Source organism: Vanessa tameamea, chromosome 12, assembly GCF_037043105.1.
Source record: "Vanessa tameamea isolate UH-Manoa-2023 chromosome 12, ilVanTame1 primary haplotype, whole genome shotgun sequence".
In the NCBI taxonomy this organism is placed as follows: domain Eukaryota; kingdom Metazoa; phylum Arthropoda; class Insecta; order Lepidoptera; family Nymphalidae; genus Vanessa; species Vanessa tameamea.
The window spans coordinates 9,616,162-9,640,650 of record NC_087320.1 but is presented as its reverse complement, the minus strand read 5'-3'; the positions used below and the strand labels follow the sequence as shown (position 1 = coordinate 9,640,650).

Genomic DNA, 24,489 nt, shown 5'->3' with positions numbered 1-24,489 from the left:
GCCTGGGTTTGAACCCGAAATCATCGGTTAAGATGCACGCGTTCTAACCACTGGGCCATCTCGGCTTTTTTAATCATGTATTATTCAAAACAAATCAAAATATACTTTATTCAAGTAGGCTTTTACAAGCACTTTTGAATCGTCATTTAACAAACTATTTCAAGTAAAGCTACCACCGGTTCGGAATGTAGATTCTACCGAGAAGAACCGGCAAGAAACTCAGTAGTTACTCTATTTCAACATCTTTACTCTTTTTACTCTTTTCTACCACAAAGTGCTACTACTTTATTTTATTTTTCGTTCATGAAGTAATCAAGTGCAATAACCATATAATTACAATACATTGTCGGTCTAACGAGTAGTTTATTCTTGTAATAAAATGTCTATAGGCGAAGAGAAGTAATGGAAAGCATCAGACAGAAACGGCACGTTTTAATTTTTACAACAACTTAAAGATAAATGATTTAATTCCATTGTGCAATATTTAGGTCGAGAATGAAAATGACCATAATATACCTATATGTCAAATCCTGTTAGTTGATTTGCTTTCACAGTCTCAAAGCTATTTGAAGTTACAAAGGTATCTTCAAGCATGACAAGGAACAATTTGCTTTGATAGTTCCTAAACTTGTCTAGCTCATTTGCGGCTTGCCAAAGTTAATGGAGTTTCAGTTTAAGTCGCTTTCCTTTGATTACAGTTTAGTTTTCGTTACATCGTTTTTACATATGAACTTAATAACAATTCAGATGCTGCTCATTAAAACTTATTTTATTGTTCGATAGGAAGATGCATTTGAATATTTACCCAGCAGTTTATAATTATATGGAAATCTATATTTTAGATTTCACAAAGATACTTGAAGTATAACTTCACCGAAAAGAACTAAATGAATAGTTATGAAATTTGATATCATCCTGACAGATTTTGATCACAAACTGTCAATCTCAAAGGAAATACGTAGTCAGAGCCACAGGGACACTGGAATGACAGCGATTGAATGGAAATCCGATAGGAAGTGAGATGGTTCACGCGCATGACCGAATGCTTACGATAGATCTAGTGTTAACTTTCAAACTCCTGGCAGAAAACCCCAATATTTTTATTGGTCCGACTCGAAGATTTAATTTAGAATATTGGAGTCTACAACCTTACCAACCTTCTTGTTGGACTAGCTGAGTCCAACAAGAAGATTGTCGATTTTCGTTAAACAATTAATTATTAATAGCACATATTGTGTTTGGTTAAATTTTCATGACAACTGAAATTGATCCCTTTAAAACAAAACAAATAGACGTAACGTACGAATGGTTACGATTATTTGTTAAATGATTATTAATAAACAACCTCGAAACGCACTTCAACTCTACGCACATAATTGGATAATCTTGTGTTTACTTTAATTTTGATTGTATTAATATCGACTACTGCATTACATTTATGGCAATTAACGACTCATATTTAATGTCTGAAACTCTCACTTTTACTTTCAAACGCTTTAAATCGTTTCCGTTTATTTAATTTTAAACTCCGTAGTTAGTCATGGCTGTGTTTTATATGAGTACTTATCTATGGCTATCAATGTTAGTCATTTATGACTCGTGAAGTTATTTGGATAGACCTTTCTCAATAAACAGGCTATTGAATATATAATATATTTATTTTTAAACCCAACTGATAGTTTTTTAACTATTAAAATATAAATGTAGATGTTATGTTTCTGGGAAGCAGTTTTTCTTTAATATTCCATATACTATGATTAAGTTTGTGCTTGGCAATGGCAAACCCTTGTGGGTAAGTACTATCCCCTCTCGGATATTCTAGCGCCTAACAACTATACCTAGTATTGTTGTGTTACAGTTTGAAGGCGTGCGTGTCTGAGTGAGCCAGTGTAACTACAGGTACAAGGGACATAACATCTTAATTCCCTAGGTTGGTGAATTTATTAAATATTTCTTATAGCGCCGATGTCCATGGTTCCACTGAATATTCTGAATTTCAATCATATTTTATTGTTATATTTAACCTTTAAGAATGTCTGATTCGCACCTTTTCCCGTGATACTAAGATTATTTATAATCGGAAATTGAATCTGTCGGAGCTGATCCTTGCTGATGTGACATAGAAAAGCTTTTAGATGGTAAACAGTCTACCTTCGTTGTATTATAAAGTTATCCACTGAGTCACGTTTCGTAATGTATTTTGATTACGTCTTGTTTGAACACTTTCGGAGAATATCCTTACAAAATATTATTTTACCTTTTTTATGATTGAATCATTAATTCGCTTTTAAATAATATACACACACACTTAAACACACGCGCACAATTACACGAGCGTATAGATCTGATTGATCCTTTTCTAAATAAAACTTATTAAATATTAATTACACTAAGGTATCAATAATAAAGTTTGTGCTATCTGTGGATTGTAATAGTCAGAGAGTTCAGAATCAAACTTGTGATTTTTTAGTTTGAGTTCTATTGAATACTTTTTGAAGTTTCTGAAAAAATAAACTGTTTATATATATATATATATATATATATATATATGTATGTATATTTGTAAAGATAAATAAATACCACTAGGTACGTAGTTTGCGATAGTTGTTGCCACTATATATGATATACGATAGTATATCATAAACCGTCAATAAAACGCTTAGTCGTTACAATACCTATACAAGAATGATTAAAAAATATTTAAAGATAGTTTTGATTATATTCTTGACCATAATGTGTTAAATCGATGGGATGGCACATCCGACGCGACTGGAAAGACTTTACCAGGTCTCCGAGCTGTTAATGAGACTTTTTCGATCGATAAACTCTGTATTCTTGTATCGGATCAACCTAGGGCTTGAACCTAAGACCGCAGTGTCAGCAACTAGATCAACGAGGCAGACAACCTCACCTTCATCCATAGACAGTTGATCCCATATGGCGACTTTAGTTCCAGCTGGATCACTGAGAGCGACGTATGCGATTTCGTGTCTCACCAAGCGCAGATCGTGGTCCAAAGCAAGAATCCAGAATGTAACTGAAACAAAGAAATCGCAAAATATAGATGTTTTTGAAGTTAAACTTCTTTTGGGCGCGTTATGAGATAATGTGCTCGCAGTACCGCTGATAAAGTGTCAGTCGCAATCAAACAATCACAATTTAGAGACTGTTTAAATTTGTAAGAAACTATTATATTAGTGGTAAAAAAAAATTAAGAAATCACACATATCAAAATAATAAAAAAACTGTTTTTTTTTTATTAATATTACTTTATTGTAATTAATTTATTTGCAATTAAAAACTATATTTAAGTACGTCGAAGAGATAGTAATACGTGCGCGTAAATAGGTATACCTTTATTTTATTAATGTTTATTAATGTGTGTTTACATACATATGTAAACACACATTAATAAACATTACATAGATAAACGTACGTACATAAACGTATATACGTATGCGTGTGGTTGTACATAAGCACACGCAGTAATATCTGAGTAATAGTACATTATTTATGAAAATTGAATTTTATTTTATATACTGAATCAACATAAAATGCCATTTTATGATCGAGCAATGAACTGGCGATTAAGTTATCTATCCAAAATATTTATTATATATTTACATCTTAATATTCAACGTGCACTAAGCTGGTCAAATTTACACTAAAATAAGGAAATATTTAAAATCTTTATTCATTTCGATAATCAAAATTGAGATTCAATTATCTACCTTTAATATTATTTGTGTAGATAAACTGTCAAAGCTAAGAACGTATTGAAAATAATAATAACCAACAGTTTTCAGAAGTTTGCGAGTCATGTGTAGCTATTACGCACACCAATATAGTAAAGTTGGCCCGGTTCCTTTAATTATTTTGTAGTGCGACACTCTATCTTGATAAATTAATAATATAAGTTAATTTTAGTAAAATAGGAGATTAATTAAATTACAACTATCGAATCTTTTTCTTCAAGTTTATTTAGACTACGCAGTCGTTTGTTTACGCAGGCATATCCTACACATTTTATCTGCACAGTATTTATATCTATACGATAAAATACTATTATTTATTACAGTACAAGAATAACATTTCAATAATTAAAAATAAAATAAAACATTTAACATATAAAACCTCTTTACAAAAACTCATTAAATAATCCAGAATATTCGAGATAACGATAATAAAACATAAATTAATGTATCATGAATCATAAATGTAATAAATAACCGATAAGCTGCTTACAAAAGGCACAAACATTATGAAATATACGATGGATTATATAACGTATCTCTCATAACTTTATCATTACCGTTTTCGAAATAAAAAGCAAATAAAAACGGGAATAAAACATGTTTATCGTTTTTAAATGGAGTGTGTGAATTGAACTTTGATGTTATGTTTAATCTGCTTAATGGATGATATAAATTTTTTTGATAAAAATTTTAGCAAATGAAGCAACGAATAAATCCTTTTTAATTTTTTTCTGCAGTAATTTACTCTGTGGTACAGTTTTGTGCAAATTCGTCTCGATTATATATTCTACCGACAAGGAGCAATACTTAGTATTCGGTTTGAAAGGTGAGCCAATGTAAGTACAAGCACAAACGACATAACATCTCAGTTGTCAATGTTGGTGGCGTATTGGCCATGTAATGAATGGCTCATTGGCCATAATATATACTTATTTCTTTTTTTTATTAAGATAAGCCTTTTTATTTAAAAAAAAAAAAAATATTACAACAAACTTTGATAATGATATCATTGAAATTTTATGAAATAGTTAAGAATAGATATTAAAAAAAAGTATATATTAAGAAAGATACAAATAAAACTGATGACGGATAGGAAATTTACGGCAAAGGCAAAATAAACAATGGAAATAACGTAGACATAGTATAATAGAGACTTCTCTATAAAATATCAACTAAAATATCTATTATTTTATTTCAAATTTTTTTATATATTTAATTTTTTTTTTTTTTAAAAGATAATGCACTGAGGTTTTTGCCGGTTCTTCTTGATAAAATCTACATTTCGAACTGATAGTAGATTTACATTACATGTCCAATCCCACTTTAAAAAAAGTATGTTTTGATTTTTAATACGTTGCAAGCTTAAAAATAAACATAACAAAACTATTTGGTATTATTGTTTAAATCGATATAAAATATAATTTCAATAAAGAATTCAACGAGAAATAAAATTTAAAGCGTAACGACACAATTCAGCCGTTCATCGACTATCTAAGTTAAGCCATCAATAAAAATGAGGCCACAAATCCCCGTGAAACAGTTGAAAGACAATTTATCCGGCTAAAGCAGTTTCCAGCGTAATATATGGGCTTTGCTACGTAATTAATTACAGTAAGCCGTGTTACGTTCTAACTTGGACAATGAGGAAAAGTTGGCAACAGTTCACAAGGTTGACATTTGTAGCTCGATACATGTTATTCGTGTAACTAACCAAAGTAACTATTAGGTTCAGGAAATTATGCTTTTATTTATAGCATAGGGACGGACAAACGGTAAGTTGTCCCTACTATCCATAGACATTGGCGCCATAAGAATTTGTAACCAATCCTTACATCGCCAATGCGCCACCAACATTGGAAACTGGGTACCATGTCTTCTAGTACATATTTATTTCTTCATTGAGTCAATTCTTTCGTCAGAACATAAAATATTTATTGGACCAAATTAATTTTAAAGAACCCAAATAAATGATCTATTATTAGGGCTCGTTTATAATGAACATAAAATTGCAAAAAGTAAATTGCTAATAATTAGGAATATAAAATAAAATAAAAATTAATTAACTTATTTTAAATAGAAAGCCTTACACAAAGCCTTGACGTTAAATACTTGTCTCAAAAAATATATATTTGTTAACGTAAAAAAGCCGCCAATCACGACGGTGACAGGATGATCGAAAATCTAATTAATTACGTCCAATACCTTCGGCTGCTTTCAACCGAACATAATAGATGTTTATTCAAAGGGTTGCTTCTAAAATAATTTACTCAACAACAAAAAATCCATTATTCAAGACGAGAAAAATATTCACATCCAAAGAGATATTATCTTTCAAAATATTCTCCGCATTACACAGATATAAAAATTGAATAGAACATTCTGAAAGACCAATGAACTGGGAGTAATTTATCAAATTATCCATAGATTGTATTGAATCAAATTCCATTGCGATTTTATTTTTAATAAAATAGCAATTTCATTTCATAGAATGCACTACGGTGTTTCTGCATAATGGAGAGTATTTATTTTTCATAATTAATTAACTTACTTGTTTCGCCCGGATGGTAATGATGTCGGGCTGGTCGTACTATGACGTCCCGAACTGGTCCCAGCAAACGTATGACACTGTGACTTGTAGCCGTACAGTCGTCGTTACCAACGCAGCCGACCGTGGTGTGAAGAGTGCAATGAGTGGCTGGTGACGATGGTATCTTCAACGGTATAATTCCATAACCTGGAACAAAATTAAACTATGAATTTATATTTCGTATAATTAAAACAAAATTTGGTAAAGATTTCTTTTGTTTTAATTTTGAACGCGCTTATTTTAAGATGTACAAGTTTGTTTGAAAGAATATCTTATAGCTAGATAAGTTTATATGTTACAGCCAAAGTAATAAATCCGGATATTATATATATTATCTAGTTATTATTTATAATGTCTACTCAATTTATAAAAAGTGATCATTTAAACAGAACTAATCACATTAACTTGTATATAATATCTTCGAAGACTTAGATAATGTACTAAAACAAGTAGGTATGTGTAGCAATATTATATTGTTATTTGAAAAGTAGTAATTATAATGTTTATTTTAAGATTTAAAATGACATTGTCATAGATATTATATATACGTTTACAGACATTGTTATATAGTTATGTAACTTTAATTTATAAAATAAATTAGACCGTATTTATTATTTCGGCTAATTTCCACCCGCTATTATGAATAATAACCGGATAAAGTGGTTAATTTATCACATAAAAAACATAACATAAACAGCCTGTGAATTTCCCACTGCTGGGCTAAGGCCTCCTCTCCCTTTGAGGAGAAGGTATGGAGCATATTCCACCACGCTGCTCCAATGCGGGTTGGTGGAATACACATGTGGCAGAATTTCGTTGAAATTAAACACATGCAGGTTTCCTCACGATGTTTTCCTTCACCGCCGAGCACGAGATGAATTATAAACACAAATTACAGCACATGAAAAATCAGTGGTGCCTGCCTGGGCTTGAACCCGAAATCATCGGTTAAGATGCACGCGTTCTAACCACTGGGCCATCTTGGCTCTCTATTTTAATTCACGTGTTTTTATTATCAATTATTCTCAAACGTTCTTAATTTATCACATTGTCTCGTAAATTTTTATTCTATTATAAATAATGATCAGTCATTATCTACAATAGCTATTTAATCACTAGGACTGTAACATATATATTGAGAAAAGTTCTAACATCACGCTACAACCCACCAGGGATCCGCCCTCGTTAACAATGTTTAACGTGTATTTGTATATGATTGATACATACCTAGAGTTTAGAAGTTTCTGTCAATTCAATTTAATAGAAGACGAGTCAAATTCTGTTGAAATTATTGTAACAATCGCTATTTCTCTCTGTTACAGCGAAGTTAAACGTAATAATATTTAAATAGAATAGAAGTGGTACTCCATTAAAGACCAAGTAAAGTTCGAGACACTTCGATACCGACAATAAAAGATCTTGGAGCACCTCCAAATGGAAAAGATGTCTGAGAAATTTTCGTTCGCAAACCACTCAAATGAACCAGACACTATTAAAAGGTAAGAATGATTATATCTGAGAATGGAAAGGCGATTGGGTGAACGTTATTTTATATTGGAAATACTTGCCCGTTCGACTTTTATATATTTTTACAATAAACTAGGTGAGCCTGCGGCTTTACCCGCGCGAAATTTATAAATCTAGTCCCCGTTTAACGTTAATTTGAGTCGTATTTAATTATTTATTAATTGTGATTAAACATTAAAAACAAAGTTTTTCGTTCCGCTAACCAGGGAAACTAAGAGCCTATGTTCCTTTAAATTACATTTGCTCAATGACCTTTTAAAACTCAGCACTAGTAAGTATATCGCTGTTTAACCGTAGTGTCTTTTAAAGAATATTAAAATCAATTTGTTAACTTTTGTTTAATATGAAACGGGACATTTCTTTTGACAAGTTTTAATAAGAATACGTAAAATTCGGCGTTCCTGTACATGTATAATATACATGTACAATATATATATATATATGAGTAATTTCACTTTTTCTTTCAGAATTTCATTTAAAATTCAGACCCGAATACACAGAACTCGTTCCATGTTAATAAGTAAGTTAAGTCAAATGATATATTTATGAGTTTTCATACGAAGTAACGTTAAACAATATTATCCAAACGTTTTATTTATAAAGGCTTGTTGAGGAACAAAATTATATAGAATTTTTTTTTTATAAAAGTCAACGATCGTTACTAATAAATATTCCTATAGTTATGTATGTTGATATTATATTTATATTCAAGTCAAACTTTTCATATTTTTATCAGTATAGATATACAGTAACAGTCTGTAAATTTCCTACTGCAGGGCAAAGGCTTTCTCTTCCTTTGAGGAGATGCTTAATCCACCACGCTGCTCAGGATAGCGGATACACATGTAGCAGAATTTCGTTGAAATTAGACACATGCAGGTTTCCTCGCGATGTTTGATTTAACCGAACACGAGATGAATTATAAACGCAAATTAAGCACATGAAAATTCAGCGGTGCTTGCTTGGGTTTGAACCCGCAATCGACTCTCGTGCTCAGAAATACATGAAACAAAAATTACTCTAATAAAAAGAATACTATTTTCAAATATATAAAAGTAATATATATTATTTATGATTCCTTTTATTAATGAGATAAATATCAGAGAAATAAAACAGACTCACTTACAAAGAAACTTGTAAATATCATGAACATTCCAATTATCAACGTATTCAACGTCAGTGTTTGATACAAAGACAATAATCATTTATGAGGTATTGTTTTTTTTTGTTTCATTTTTTTTACACGATAGAGCGATATATTTGTTACAACAATATTTTATCACAGAAAATATAAGAAATACATTTATATTGTAATGCTTTTTTTTATGGCACAAGTATGGCCATCTTGTTGTATGTGGTCATCACTGTCCATAGATCTCTTGTACCTGTAGTTAAATTAACTCATTCAAACTGGAACACAACAACACAAATTAATACTATTTCGCGGTAGAATATATGCAAGGGTACCTACCCAGACTCACACAAAACCTTAAAATGAAAAAATATTTCTGTACGTTAATTATGACTTAGTAAAGTAAAACAACGATCATTTTTGGTATTGCATTCGTTTAATTTGTTAATTGAATGATTTTTAAAAGTAAATTGACTTATTTGTAGTTTAGTTATTATTATTATATAATTTATCTTCTAGCGTAACTGATAGATACATTTTATGTCCGATAAGGCATTTAAGATCCAAGATGGCCCAGTGGTTAGAACGCGTGCATCTTAACCGATGATTTAGGGTTAAAACCCAGGCAAGCACCACTGAATTTCATTTGCTTAATTTGTGTTTATAATTCATCTCGTGGTCAGCGGTGAAAGAATACATCGTGAGGAAACCTGCATGTGTCTAATTTCAACGAAATTCTGCCACATTTGTATTCCACCAACCCGCATTGGAGCAGCGTGGTGGAATAAGCTCCAAACCTTCCCCTCAAAGGGAGAGGAAGCCTTAGGCCAGCAGTGGGAAATTTACAGGCTGCTAATGTAAGGCAATTAAATATTCCACGGTATAAAATATTTAAATTGCCTGCTCCTAGTTCTTTTTAATATTATATGCTGTAAAGAAACGTAGTTAGACTAGATTATTCTTAAAGAAAAGGAAAAATTAGCACCACGATTTAAAACTCGATAATATTTCTCGACAATCATCATGAATCCTGACTCATGCCTGTAATTAAATCTCACCGTTCCCCATTGTGAACCGTAACTACCTTCCTCTGACAGTGTTATTAGCACTGCACAAAATGGAGGCTATAAAGGCGACAATTGCTTGCACGTTCCAGATGAACCAATTTCCCTGCTGGCAAAGATGTTATAATCACTGAAGCTGAACAGATACGAAATACAGCAAGGATTACTTCAATAAAAGTAAAAAAAATTATATATCATTTTTGACAAGTTTTTTTTTAAATTGTAATATCATGATTGGTTCTAAATTTAAAAACATATTTATTTTCGTCTAGATACTTTCAACTGTACGTCAATTTTTTATTGTCGTTTGACGTAAAGCAAATTTAAAAAAAATCGTATTTCGAATTGTATTGTTCAGAATTTTATTGGTATTTCTGTTGATATTAAATGTAAGTGCCCGTTTTCCAGCTTTAAAACTCGTTCGTATTATACATAAGCTCTCTCATATCCGAATGCTTAGTTCGGGTATAATATTCGCCGTGCACACAATTTAGCAAATTAGTCGCCCAAACTGCTTCATTAGCCGACCGCACAGAATAGCATCATTTTCATTTTTTTTATTCATTTATCTTTAAAATACGCTCGGTAATATAATTTCGATCTTAAATGAATATTTCTGGTAATATTTCTCTCAGTTAAAGAAACCAGTTAACTTTCATATTAAAAATTTTGAATTATTTTAACTCGACGTGACATTTCCTTAAGTGCACGATTGATTTTGTTCTTTTTTAGCTTTTAGTCCAACAGCATTAAAAATATTGTTGGTGACTTTCAATATTTTAAAACTCGGTGTATTTTCTATTGTTATATTAAAGATAATATTAAAATCAATTACTATCATAGAATGTTTTGCTAAATTTTGTAAATTAGTTTCTTTTATTTTCGGATTTTTTGAAATCTACGTAACATTATTAAGAATCTGTAGTATCTTTAAATTTAAATTTATTTAATAAAATGACGATACTAAATTGCTCGCCAGAGTCTATTTGAGAATATTTTGATTAAATTTGATTTCAGTTCCGTAGGTTGGTATAAGTTACTTAAAATTTAATTTAATAATGAAAACGTCTCAAAGGACATCAAATATAAAATTTAAATTCAATAATTGTTTTTACGACTCTCAATTTTAAGTTCTGGCTTTCGAATGTTTCACACAAATCAGTCCAGAAAACTAGTTATCTCAAACTATCTGCACTTTCTTTCGAAAAGTTTTACATCGTTAAGTATTTAAAGAAAATCTATTCGTATTTAAATTCGGTCCCATAGACTACCCGATTCAATTAAATTAAATTAAATCAATTCTAGCGTTCCGAATATTTTAGTTCTCCCGTTTACCTGCTGAATGTTTACAACTATGTTCTATTTGATAAACAAGAGAGTAATTTGCTTTAACGTATACGAATCTTCGTTGAATAATTAGAAAAGTATCTATCGATTTGAGCGGATTCAATTAAAGTTCCGTCAGGGGAATTAAATTTTCCTGGCGTACCGTCGCCATCTGAAGGGATCAAGTGTGGCTTTTCTCAAGAACATTGGTTTTGACAGATTACATTTTGAGGGGTCTTTAATGAAATACATAAGTCAGAGATTTATTATTTTAACGACGTTTCGATATAAGCAATTTGCTTGAAATTTGTTCCGTTTTTATCGTATTTACTTATAGTATCTGAAACTATTATTAATCAAAGTGACATTAACTAATAATGTTTTTACCTAAACGGTATCTTATTGATGCAAACGATGACGTTTTATGCTAAATATTCTAATCAACTTTTATAATAATATTTCATAATCTTGAATTTATTGTTTTAGATTTTTTTTTAATTGTCAACATGTTACAAAATATTTTAATTGAAACTTATATACATAAATATAAAGAGTAACAGAAAGAGACGGATGTTTGTTCGTAATTTTGATTGAAACACATTTACGCTTCAGGTATTGAATGCTTATTCAAAAGAGTTAGCACATGCTGATTGAATTAAATACGATCTATCGTTTCAAATTACGAAGAATGAATGGAATATGTATTAGCTTCATGCCAATCTATAAATAACTTTATTAACACTACATTTAAGATCTAGTTTTAAATAATAAGTAAACTAAACAAACTCAAACGACGTCTAAGGACAACTTTAAAATACTTAAAATCAAAATAAGTAGCAAATAGTTTCACAAGATTCAAAAGTACGTGCCCACGGGACTGCACAAACTTGAATGCAACCGATTGATATCGCGACGCAAAACTTTTTAAAGTTATACCCTCTTGAAAGTGTATAAAATAAAGTATATTTATACAATATTTATATAACATACTTTACATAGAACTCATATTGAATTTCAACGTTATTTTTAGTTTAAAATATTTTAATTATACATTTTCTATTCGACGAATTTGATACGGTACACTCATAAACGAGGAAGGCTTGTATATACAATATGTTTACAAAAAGGCCTGAATATGACGGCGTTTTGTTAAAACAATCTGTTTTTGTATGATTATATGACTACGGCTAAGCCTTAGGACATATATAAGAACAATATACTAGAAAATCGTATTTTGTAGAAAAGCTACTGAAAAGTCCTATAACTACATCTATTCATTAGAAATTAATAAGAAAACTGTAGGTTGCTTGTGAAGCCATTTTATTTCCTTTTCAATTCATTATTAATCCTTATTCAGTTCAATATGTTAGTAAGTTACTCAGTCTTATGTAATACATTATATGGCTGTTCTTAACTATAACATTCGAATAAATACTTTGGAAGATATTATCGCTTTTAAATAATATACAACGAGAAATTTCGTTCGCTGCGAAACGGGTGGTTGGATTATTGTCTGTAACAATAAAACTTTGACCTTGACAGGTAATTAGTTCAAATAAACCAAATTCGAATGCATAAGCTGTGGACACATTTTGATCAAAGTTTCACACTACAATTATGACTCAAATAATTTTTTATACCATTCATATTTCTCTTTTATGATCTACTGGTATAGACTAATAAATGAACGTTATAAAATAAACATAATAACTCATTTTTTTCTTGCTAAATGCAGTTCTCATAGTCTTTTGTTACTTAATTGTATCCTTGCAAGGGCGGAGCAGGTTGCTGGCTTATTATCGATAACATAACACAATGTAATGATAACATAACAGTAATCATCATTTATAACTCTAAAAGAAACAAGCTCAACAATTATAACCGTAAACATTTTTGGAATCTGAATATTTCTTCAATATCGGGTTGGCTTATGATCAAATAGCATTAGTTTTGGAGAAAAATGTATTACCATTTTTTGTTACAATACTGCTTGTATAACAAAACAATAGTCGCATGAGTTTAGATAACTATTGCACCTGAAATTTTTCCACGATTCTCTTACAATTGTCTAATTATTTCATCCTCCTGCCCTTATCCCAATTTTACTTGGGGTCGGCGCAGCATGTATTCTTCCATACTTCTCTGTCGTGACGTCATTTCACAAGTAACATTCTTTCTAACCATATCGTCTTTCACATAATCCATCCATCGTTTCTTGGGTCGTCCCCTACCTCTATATCCATCCACATCCATTCTCAAAACCTTTCTCACAACATGGTCCTCATTCCTCCGCATAACATGCCATACCAAGACAGCCGGTTTCCAGATATTGTCTAATCATTTATGGTATTTATATACCATATTTAAGGAAATACGCATTATCCATATATTGCCTTAAATTTGGACATCTCACTAACTAAGTTCAGTTGAATTTACAATTAAGAGTATATCCGAAGCTTGTGTCAATTATAAGGTCTAAAGCAATCATAAGATTTTTTGTTTATTTTCATTCTAGTCACCGGTCGCGATGAAAAATATCTTAAGGAAACCAGCACATTTTAAAATATCTTTGGTTCACTTCACCAACTCATAGTAGACCTCCATAAGCGTTTCTTTTCTTAAAAATGCAGGTGAACTTTAATTCACTGTGCGATTTTGATGGAGCGGCTACTTATGCTTTTATAAATCCAGATTTTAAATCTATTGACGAAAAATTATGCTTTTATTCAAAACTATAATAGCATAATTTGCGTCCAACGAATTGGACAATAGCAACTAGATAATATGGATAATAAGATGTAATTAAATAATCAACTTACATGGCCCAGTGGATTAAATACCTGAGTATTAGCCGAAGATTACAGGTTCAAAACCAATGTTGACCGCTATGTGCCTTATTTGTATTAATTAATCTCTTTGTTGACAATGAAGAAAGACATTGTGAGGAAACCTGCATGTTTCCAATGAAATTCAGTGAAATAATCTCTAAACCTACTTCTTCAGAGAAAAGAAGTTGGAGAAGTCTCATCAGCCGGACATTTTTAGACTATTACTGAAAGAAAAGTAACTTTGTTTTGCCGATAAAAATGTTTCCAATTCTAAACGACAAAATCTTCGTTTGTAGATCGAATCCACAAAAACGTAAACTAAAAAAATCGCTATCGACCGCCAGTTAATCCGGTTGAAACTTTTCATTTCATAAAAAACCTAACGAGAACACCACACCGTATCGAGTGTTTCAAAGGATTTCAATAACTACCTTTGCTCAAGGCTTTACGCGTGTACGTTGGGTATGGAAGGGCGATGATGGTTACGTGAGCCAATGTCAAGAGAGATTAGTTCACCATATATTTTGGTGCACTAGTATGTGCGCAAACACCGGTGAACTCTCTATACCCTCACTCTCATAATCCGTTAGGACGGCAAATCCGACACGACTTGAAAAAGTTTTGGGCGCATCGCCAATGATTACGTGCTTTCCAAGGCACAGGCATGTACACACTTCTAGCTTCCAGGCAATGGATAATTACTAAGAAATAAATCCAATATCCGGGTCCGACACGGAGTTTCGTTCGGCATCTACGACCTTACAGTTTACAGTTAGATACTTTTGTCCAATGAAGCAGTTAAAAGTGAGTATGGAAATACTTATATGGTTATAATACAAGATAAAAAGTCTGCACCTTAAACGTAGTAAAAAAGCGTATGTGCCACTTTCAGCTCTTTACTTAGGACTCTTCGAATCTTGAAACACTTGTCCTAATAATTATCCCTCAATTTTTTTATATACTGACAGACTGATATACAATCTTGAATGAATTAAAACCAACACAGTCATACAATATTAAATAAAAACATAAAAGTGATAATTAAAATATATTTGTAAGTCGTCGTGAATTCCTATCCTACACAAAATTTAAACTTATCATTCAAATTAGAATTTAACCGTGTTTTCTCAATTTCTTTTTTACTGCCTGTTTTTATTATTATTCTTTTATTCATTTTTTTTATATAAAAACGAACTTATTCAAAAACTAACTTATTTTATGTAAAACAAAACACTTTTTGTATAAAACAAAAGAAAAACACATTTATTATTCTTAATTTAAAAAAGTGCCTGGAATTACTTGTTATTATTATTTCCATGAAAGTATTTGAAACTTAAAAACATTATATTTCAGTTTTTTTATGTAACAGCCATTTTTAAAAGATTGTTGCTTTTGTAAAAAAAAATTAAATTTCCAAACTTAATAATTATAATTATTGTATAGCGTATCAAGTTTTAAAAGATTGTTATCAAAGGGCTATAAAGTTTTGTTATACAATATATTTTCTTTTATAAGATAAATTGATCCCAAGATCGTATTAAATATACATCATGTTATTTAACTTATTTTAGTATCTAATAATACCAACGTGGTATGTAATGTAATAAAAATATTATCTTTGTCGATACATATAATAAAACTGAAGTGTAATATTAAAATAACCGTTTTTTACGAAATATATTTATTTTATAATTTTTGCCTGTATGTCGGTGTGTTCCGGCTAATCTATATAACGGCTGGACCGGTTTTCACGGAACGATTTTCACTGGCAGATAGCCGATGTAATAAGGAGTAACTTAGGCTACAACAGTAACTTTTTTGACGCGCACGAAGTCGCAGGCACAGCTAGTTATATTACAAATGCGATAGTAACTCGGTCTAACGTTTTTACGATTAAACCATTGTACCGAATTTGATGAAATTTATTATGAAGTAAGCTTCCTTGGGGTTCACTCCAAGGAAGTACAACTATTGGGCTACTTTTGATACCTAAATCTACGACACGGGTAATAAACACAGGGAAACCGTAGGCAAAAATTAGTCTTATTTCTATTACATTGGTCTCCGCGGACCACACGCATACAGTAAGAAGGCAGCAGAGGATTATTCTGTAAGAACAATCTTGAAACTCACAGCAAAATACGATTGCGAAATGTCAGAAAGTTATATTCGACATTCACTGGTCACCCACTTATCGTATTATATTAATTTACGTATTGTTGTTTTCTGGTTCGAAGGTTAAATTAGGGTGTGTTAGCCAACTACGCACAAGGGACCAAATATCTCAGTTCCCCAGGTTATTGGCGCATTGGCCAGTGGTAACTATTTACCAATACATCTGCCTTTGCAAAAATGTATGATATTTAAAAAAAATATATGGCGTATTATGGTATTTAGTAATATTTCTTACAGCGGCAATATTTATACCATTTGTCCGTCCTATCTATCGGATAAAATAAAAAAAAAACTCTACATATTTATTTTATTTATGAGTATCGGAATATTGTTTGCAAAATATACCGTTCATTTACATATACAATTATCTAGACCAGAAAATATAGCAATAAACAGCCTGTCTAAGAAAATATAAACAGTATATCGGATTGTTTAATAATACAAACTCTCCTTTGTAATATAAACTCTACTACATTGTAGAGATACTTTAATTTATTCCAAATTTAAATGATATTAAACTGTATTGTCACCACCAAAAGTTGTTTGTAAATTTATATAATAATAAAATAAATGGTTGTAAAATAATTTAAGTACAAATCATATATTCAATAATTGTTTGTATGGAATATATTATTAATAAAGACTTCTGTATTGTTATACTATAATATATGTACATATGATTTTACTTTACTATTAATAGTATCCAGAAAACCCGAACTGCCTCATTCATAGACAAATAATTGTTACTTTAAGCAATTATGGTTGATTTAAAGGTATTCATTTCTATAATATTCCAAAGTTATTTTATAATTTGACCTATTAAAGCGAATATTTTAAAAAAATAATACGTAAGATATATTACTCAATAAAATATTGTATTAATGATAAAAGTGTGGACTTGATATTTGTTGATTTCTAAACAATAGTTCCCAAGTCGTATCGGTTCGGAAAAACCGCCGGCAAAAGTTGATTCTTTATAGGAACATCTTAAGTAACTAAATATTACTTTAATATAAAACTCTGTATCTTTTCTCTACCATTATTACGTTTAATAGTTATTATTTATAACCTAACTTTTACATGCGATCTTTAAAAAATGTACACTCACAGTAACGAAATGTTGTATCTGCACATCGAATGCTTAAGCGTTTCCACTATTTAACAATGCTTGAAAGCAATTTGTCTCCACCGAATGTTTTTGACAGAATTCCGAATCTGCTCGAGGAATAATTAGAAAAGTAACCGTCAATGCTTAAGGTGGATTCAATTAAAAGTTTTACTAATTGATTTGAATTTTCTGTTTGTTGTTCTAAATTACGAGGAAATTAATGCCGTGAATGTACATTTTCCAGGTACTTTTGAATTATATTCCAAATTTAAATTTATTGATAAGAGTTTTTATTAAACTACCTTACTCTTTATTTTTATGTATCCACTGCCACATTGGTCTACTAGTTATATATAAGAGATCGCGTCTCGTCTCGTCTCGACCCAGGGCCTCGAAGTCCTGGGTTCGAACCCCAGTTCAGCCGTTACAAATCTATTGGGTTTTTTTTATCGAATAATTCTCAGTAATAGCCTGGAGTCTGGAAGTAGCAAGTGTATAAACTTCCGAGCCTCTGAAAGCCGTTGGTCCTGCGCCTGTACTTTTTCCAGTCGTGTCGAATATGCCCTCCAATCGGAGAGGGAGGAATAGACAGTTCGCCTGTATTAATTTGTTCTATAATATGTCCTGCGTAGTTAGCTGAGAGAAGAATGTCAGAGAAGAACGAAATAATAAACCTTTTTCATTTATCCTACTAAATTGATATTTCCAAATATTTTGGTTTAGTTTCGACGGGTATATATTTTCTGGTAAGAGTAATCTGACTACACAGCCCGTATTAGCTCCAGGCGAAGAAAGTCAACAATCAACAGCACAGACACGTTTTTGTATATTAAAGTTCGTTTTCAAAAATATTTTTTTAATAAATTTCCTAAGTCATTTTGATAGGGAATTTACAATGAAACGAAACCTTAATTTTTTTTTTTATTTTAGTGTCCAAATAAGTAATGTATCAATTAATTATTTATATTATATCATTATAATCCTACAATTCTTTGTGGGATGCCAACAAGGCCGTCCGTTTAAATGAGCTACATTTAAAAGGATCTTGTCAGGATCCCACGTCGAAGCTAACGAGAAGAAATAGTCACGTCGTCGTAATACCGTCGTCGTGGTAAAGGTTAAATATTACATAACATTCTCTAAATAATATCAATACATTAAATTTTTAGCACAACAAAGGACTTCACTAAACCGATAACGGAAGATCAATTGGTGACAATTTTGCAACATTCACATCGATTCACAGTAATAGAACAGTTGGAATACAATTTCATGCACTGGGCTGCAGACGTTCACCACATGTTTCCATTTGAAGATTGAGTTTTTGAATACACTTGGTACATATAAGACACGAATGGGTATTCGAGTATTGCTATCAGACAAATTGCAATTTCAAAAAGAGACGTATTTTGTTTTTGTTGCATTTAATTTTCTGCGTCTGCGCCTATCTCGTATTATATTTATTTTGCGTCGCAAAATGATTTAACACTATCTTTAAATATTGTTTATTGATCGATGAATAAAATTTTTAAATATACATCTTATCAAAGATTTAATGATAAGATGCCAAAAATATAATATATGTATGTAGTTGTTCCATGTATTGTAACAACGGATGCGTGAAAAAAATACAAACGAAAAGAAGTTCATACATATATACATATACATTATTTTAAAAATAAATAAATTAAATTAAATATATATCAATTTACAGACATTTAAAAAAAATATCTTACAATAACAAAATCTATGAGATAAATCGGACGCAATCAGGCGTCAGTAAAGAAAATAAAACCTCCGCAGAACCCATAAATGTGTAAAAATCTGAGCAAAACTATTTTCATAATACAAAGAATCCTTTGTTATAATCTAGCGTCAGTCACAAGTGGTTGGCCAGCAAGAATAAACGAGGTCGGAACCCGTGTTTAAAAAGAGTGAAGATTCCTTTGGAAATCTTTTAAAAGGCACCAAATTTCAAATTGGCTGCTTATTATTCTTCGTACAGAGACGGGCGACATAAAATTTCCATGAGTACAAAGCAACGATATACCATATAATATTTTGTTCAGGGAACCTTTTGCATAGGAATCCGAAAATATTGGCTTTGTTCGGACTCACAAACAACCAGACTTTATTCAAAGGAATTTTCGCGGAACGCTTGGAACCATTGGACTGAGAGAGAAGTTTTCATATTCCGACTAAAATAATAAAGAAATTATTAAAAGTACTATAGAAAACGTACGCTGTATGGAGTATGCGTTTTATTTACATCCATGTATTGTTAGAGCTTCTTTTATGTTGATATAAATTTATTTTTGAGCTATTAAAATTTCGTGAATTCTGTTTTATTTTACGCCAACGAAGTAACTGCTTTGTACAAGTTATGACTCTACAAAACACATCTGTTTTTTGTACGTTTTATTCGATTTGGTAATACTATGCTTATCAAATTGTTTGTCTAGGCTGATGTACAGGCAAAACTACTGAGTCTACAGTAGAGAATTACATTTGGAATAGGTATATGTTCTTTCATAACCGAAATTTCATAATAACAAATGGAAAATTGAACGGAACGGAATGGAACCTTTGTATGAATTACTCCTAATAATATAATATATTTTTTATTTCTCAATATTAATCCAGTCATATTTAATAACGTTCGGTCATAATTAGTAATAATATTAACGTTATAAAGAGAAAATATATTAATTGATCTATTTTTCCGCGTTCACACAAAGGAAATGTGTGTAAGTTTTCATTTAATGTTATGAAACGTTATTAATATTATTAATTATTATATAATAAAGAATAAATGAATGTATTGGAGCATTGGATTGGAAATTTACAGGCTGATTATGTATTATGTACTATATAGAAATGAATTATTGGAAAAAAATTACTAACCATTAAAAATTATTATGATTTGTACAATTGAAAAATATATGTGATTAAGTTTAATAACTATTGACAAGCTCTATGTTTATACTTTGAGCTATAACTGGAAATTTGTTTAAGGAAGTGGCAAAGAGAGAGGGAGAAGTGAGAAGGAAGAAGAAGAGTCTTCAGAAAAATACAAAAAAACATATTAAGGACTTCGAACTTGGGTCCTTATGTTTTGCAGTCATATAAGCGAGTTTTGATGAGCCATATAGTTTCTGCCCGTGGCTTCAACCGCCTCTTTGACAATCGCGGCAGAAGTGCTAAGTACTCTATACAATTTTCTCTACCCGTGAGTATATATATATATAATGAATATTAAAACATTGTTCCTACTTTAGTTATCGTAGTATCAATAAATAGTTACGGAGACGTTCTCGAAAAAAGCCCAAATAAAAAAAAAGGAACAAACCAACCCGTTAACGATGTCAACAGAATCCATGTTTACTCGTTCGTGTCCAATGAACGTGTTCTAACAAGGAGATTTTCCTTTTGCAAGATCTAATTTTTCCGTTCCATCTGATGGAAGTCGCAGCTGACAGCCAGTGAACGGTTCGTTAGATACGCTGCAAAGCAAATCCGATTTCTTCGATGGAATTAGCAATTACTATGATCATTAGCACCCTGTCATGGAAATCTGAATTTGATATTTGTAGCGATTACATCCTGTCGTGTAATTGACAGCCGAGATGGCTCAGTGGTTAGAACGCATGCATCTTAACCGATGATTGCGGGTTCAAACTCAGGCAAGCAACACTGAATTTTCATGTGCTTAATTTGTGTTTATAATTCATGTCGTGCTCGGCGGTGAAGGAAAACATCGTGAGTAAAACTGCATGTGTCTAATTTCAACGAAATTCTGCCACACCAGCCCGCATTGGAGCATTGTGGTGAAATATGCTCCAAAAACCTTCTCCTCAAAGGGAGAGGAGGCCTTAGCCCAGCAGTGGTAAGTTTACAGGCTGTTACTAAGGCCCGCCCTGAGATTTTATATGAATGCCGAGTGACAGTTACATAATAACTTAATCACTAACGACCATATCAACTTTGTTTAGTGAGATTTAAGTTAAAATAGGATTTATATCTTTTTGACCTTATTGTATAAAGTCTTAGTCCTATTCTATTGTAAGTCTTATTCGGAATTATGTCTGTGTTTCATCTACTGTATATTCGTATTTATTATAATTAATATATGATTCATTTACCTTTCGATCAGTAACACAACAATACTAAGTATGTGATACCTACCCATATGGGTTTCGACAATCCTACCGCCAATTGAATTCATATATATTATATAATTTTATGTAAATTATGTAACGCTTTCTTAATTAATAGTTCAACTGGGGCGTCTAGTTAGTATCGCTTCAATTAACGTGCAATCAGCCCTCAATGAATCGTTAAGACAAAATATTTGCGATACAGCATTGCTTTGAGCTATTAACACTGATTCACGACACGCTCGCTTGAACAAGAATTCTATCCTTTTAATCAAAATCGTCGCTCTAACGATGCTAACCACGAAAGGTAAATACCATTTGTATATGTTACCTAAGCTTGTTACTTATTGTTCAGGTAAGTTTAGGTAACTTTTTGATCAGCCAATCAAACAAATTGCAGACGTACGGACGCATATTGAATCGATGAATATCATCATGAGGTTTCACAATCTCTGTGATGTATATTTTCTCTTGAATGAATCTGACTATTAGTAAGACTGAAATGTAAATATTAGCCGTTGATATTTACATGACAAACATACAGACGCAGCGGGAACTTAAGATATGCCTTTAATGCAAATAATTTCGTAAGAGTTTTCACATATTTGGTTCAAAAAGTATTATTTACCGACTGGAGCAGGTAAAGTCGTAGATATAATATTAGAAACGTACGTGATATTAAAACTTACACAATCATGTATGCAGTATTAAACCAATAAAATAATATTCGTAAGTGAATTCGAATTGAATCGAGTGAAGCACAACCTTGTAACCCCTTCTTACGAAAATTATACGTACGAAGGAGCATCAAGAATTTTAGTAAATTTGGGACAGTTAAAATTTACATGTAAAAGGAGTGCATAAAGTTATTATATATTAATAATATGCATTAGTAATATCTAAAATATATAAAATAAAACATGACATACATGAAATTAGTTTTCAAAAGTTCTGAAAAATGAAATGAAAATGAGTTTGAATGTACGTTTGAAAAGACTTACGTGCGTATTATACGTCATTAAATAATATTTTAATTTGTTTTCATAAGATTTTACACAAACAAAACCATTCCTAAAAATACATTATTATTTTAAATGGAGTCCTATTAAACTAATAGAACTTACAATATAATCCAGTTTGCACTCTGCAGTAGGAGACAGGACATTATGATAGTATCTAGACTTTGATTAATGGACTTAAGCAGGATCGTACCATGTATCAACTGCATGTTGGAAGAAAACGAATGAGAATCGAGTTAAAATGTAAGTCCAGAGCGATAAGTTAGAGCGAGTCGCAGTATTTCTTTATATTATGTCTGTCAAGTAATGAAATAAGGCACTCAACGGAAGTACTATTATAAACTTGATGTAACTATCTATTCCTGTATGACTTAGATGGTTTATTAGATAATCCTTGACGTATTTCAACTATGAATCCCAATATCTTAGAGTCAATCATCAATGACGACGCCGAATAAAACTTGTCGAGCGTTGCTCGATAAATAGCGTAAGGGAAACCAGAATGACAAAATATAGTAGTATTTTATACAACTAAATACAATTGTTTTCTATTATTAAAATAAAGAGTGTGTATGTTTGAACGCAAGGTGATAAGAGCAAAAAATATTTTTGACTATTATCCCGTTTAATGATATAAACAGCGTAACAACCATATTCATATAAGAAAAACTATTTAGTCATGTATCAATCAAGTTAATATAATAGTTAGAGGGATAATCACAAATAATAAATACGCGAAATGTATTTAAAATTAGCCAAGTTTGTGAAGAAGCTCTGACTGAGTATGTTGTGGAAAATTATCGCAAAGCTGATAAGTCTGCTAGAGGAAATAGTATTGTTAATTATAATATTTATTTGTAATAAGACAAATTAGCAAAAGATTATAGTTGATTGGATTTGATAGCTTGGTGAATTTTATTAATATTCTTGGTATAACAATGGTAAATAAATTTAGCCACTAAGATTGTAATATTAGAGTTCACAGTTGATTACATGAAGCACGTAATAGTATTTGGCCTTCGTCTAAACTCAGGTCATATCGGATTGTCTTAACACCGGGTCGTGAAAGTGTAGAAGTATACTAAAAATTTGTCCTTCACATTTGGCTAATCTCCGTTGAAAATAAACGCCATGACTCAAATCAGTTACACGGACATCATCAATTAACTTTTCAGGAATAAACCATCAATCTCAGAAAAATGGAAACATTTTTTATCGTACTTTGCTCTCAAACGGCGGTTTAACTTTAGAAAATAAAGAGCATGCGAGGACACCGACTACAAAGGATTTTAAAACTAAGATGCATTAACGGAACCCGAATAAACTTCTAGCGCCTTTCTCCATGAATACTGAAATGGCTAAAGTTTTCTAGACAACGAAATGCCTTTATGATTCCCTTAGACGTCGTAAATTGATATTCTGAATATCTCCATTACCACACTGGATATATCAAGTGATGTATAATAGTTTTGACACATGACAGTATAACTTTTTCCATTTAAGTTTATTTTTACGTCTTGCTTATTTTAGGATTTTTTAGTGCACGTAAGCCATAAACGTCTACAGGCTTGTGACGTGACTTGAGAGATTTGAGTTAAGAAATTACTGAAAAATTTGTGACGTTAATCAATTTATGATAATCCTAACAGCATAATGAACGTCAGAACCTCACGGTCGGAAGTAGACACCTTATAGTAGTAGGTGGTATGGCTTTTCAATCGTTTTTAGTTTGAATAGTGCGTGAGAATTACAAAAGATCCATTGGTCCATCGCATATTGCTGGTGCGGTACAAGTTTATATTTATTCATTG

At 31.2% G+C, this 24,489-nt stretch overlaps 1 protein-coding gene across 1 annotated transcript in view; it reads right to left on the bottom strand.

Moving 5' to 3' along the window:
* LOC113392899 (C3 and PZP-like alpha-2-macroglobulin domain-containing protein 8) overlaps positions 1 to 24,489 on the bottom strand; it is a 215,112-nt gene that overhangs the window by 85,319 nt on the left and 105,304 nt on the right. Inside the window, exons 4-5 of the mRNA XM_026629515.2 lie at positions 6,304 to 6,489; positions 2,912 to 3,037 (exon numbers count right to left, since the gene is read on the bottom strand). Of these exons, the coding sequence (XP_026485300.2) occupies positions 2,912 to 3,037; positions 6,304 to 6,489 (312 nt within the window). The remainder of the gene's footprint in view (positions 1 to 2,911; positions 3,038 to 6,303; positions 6,490 to 24,489) is intronic.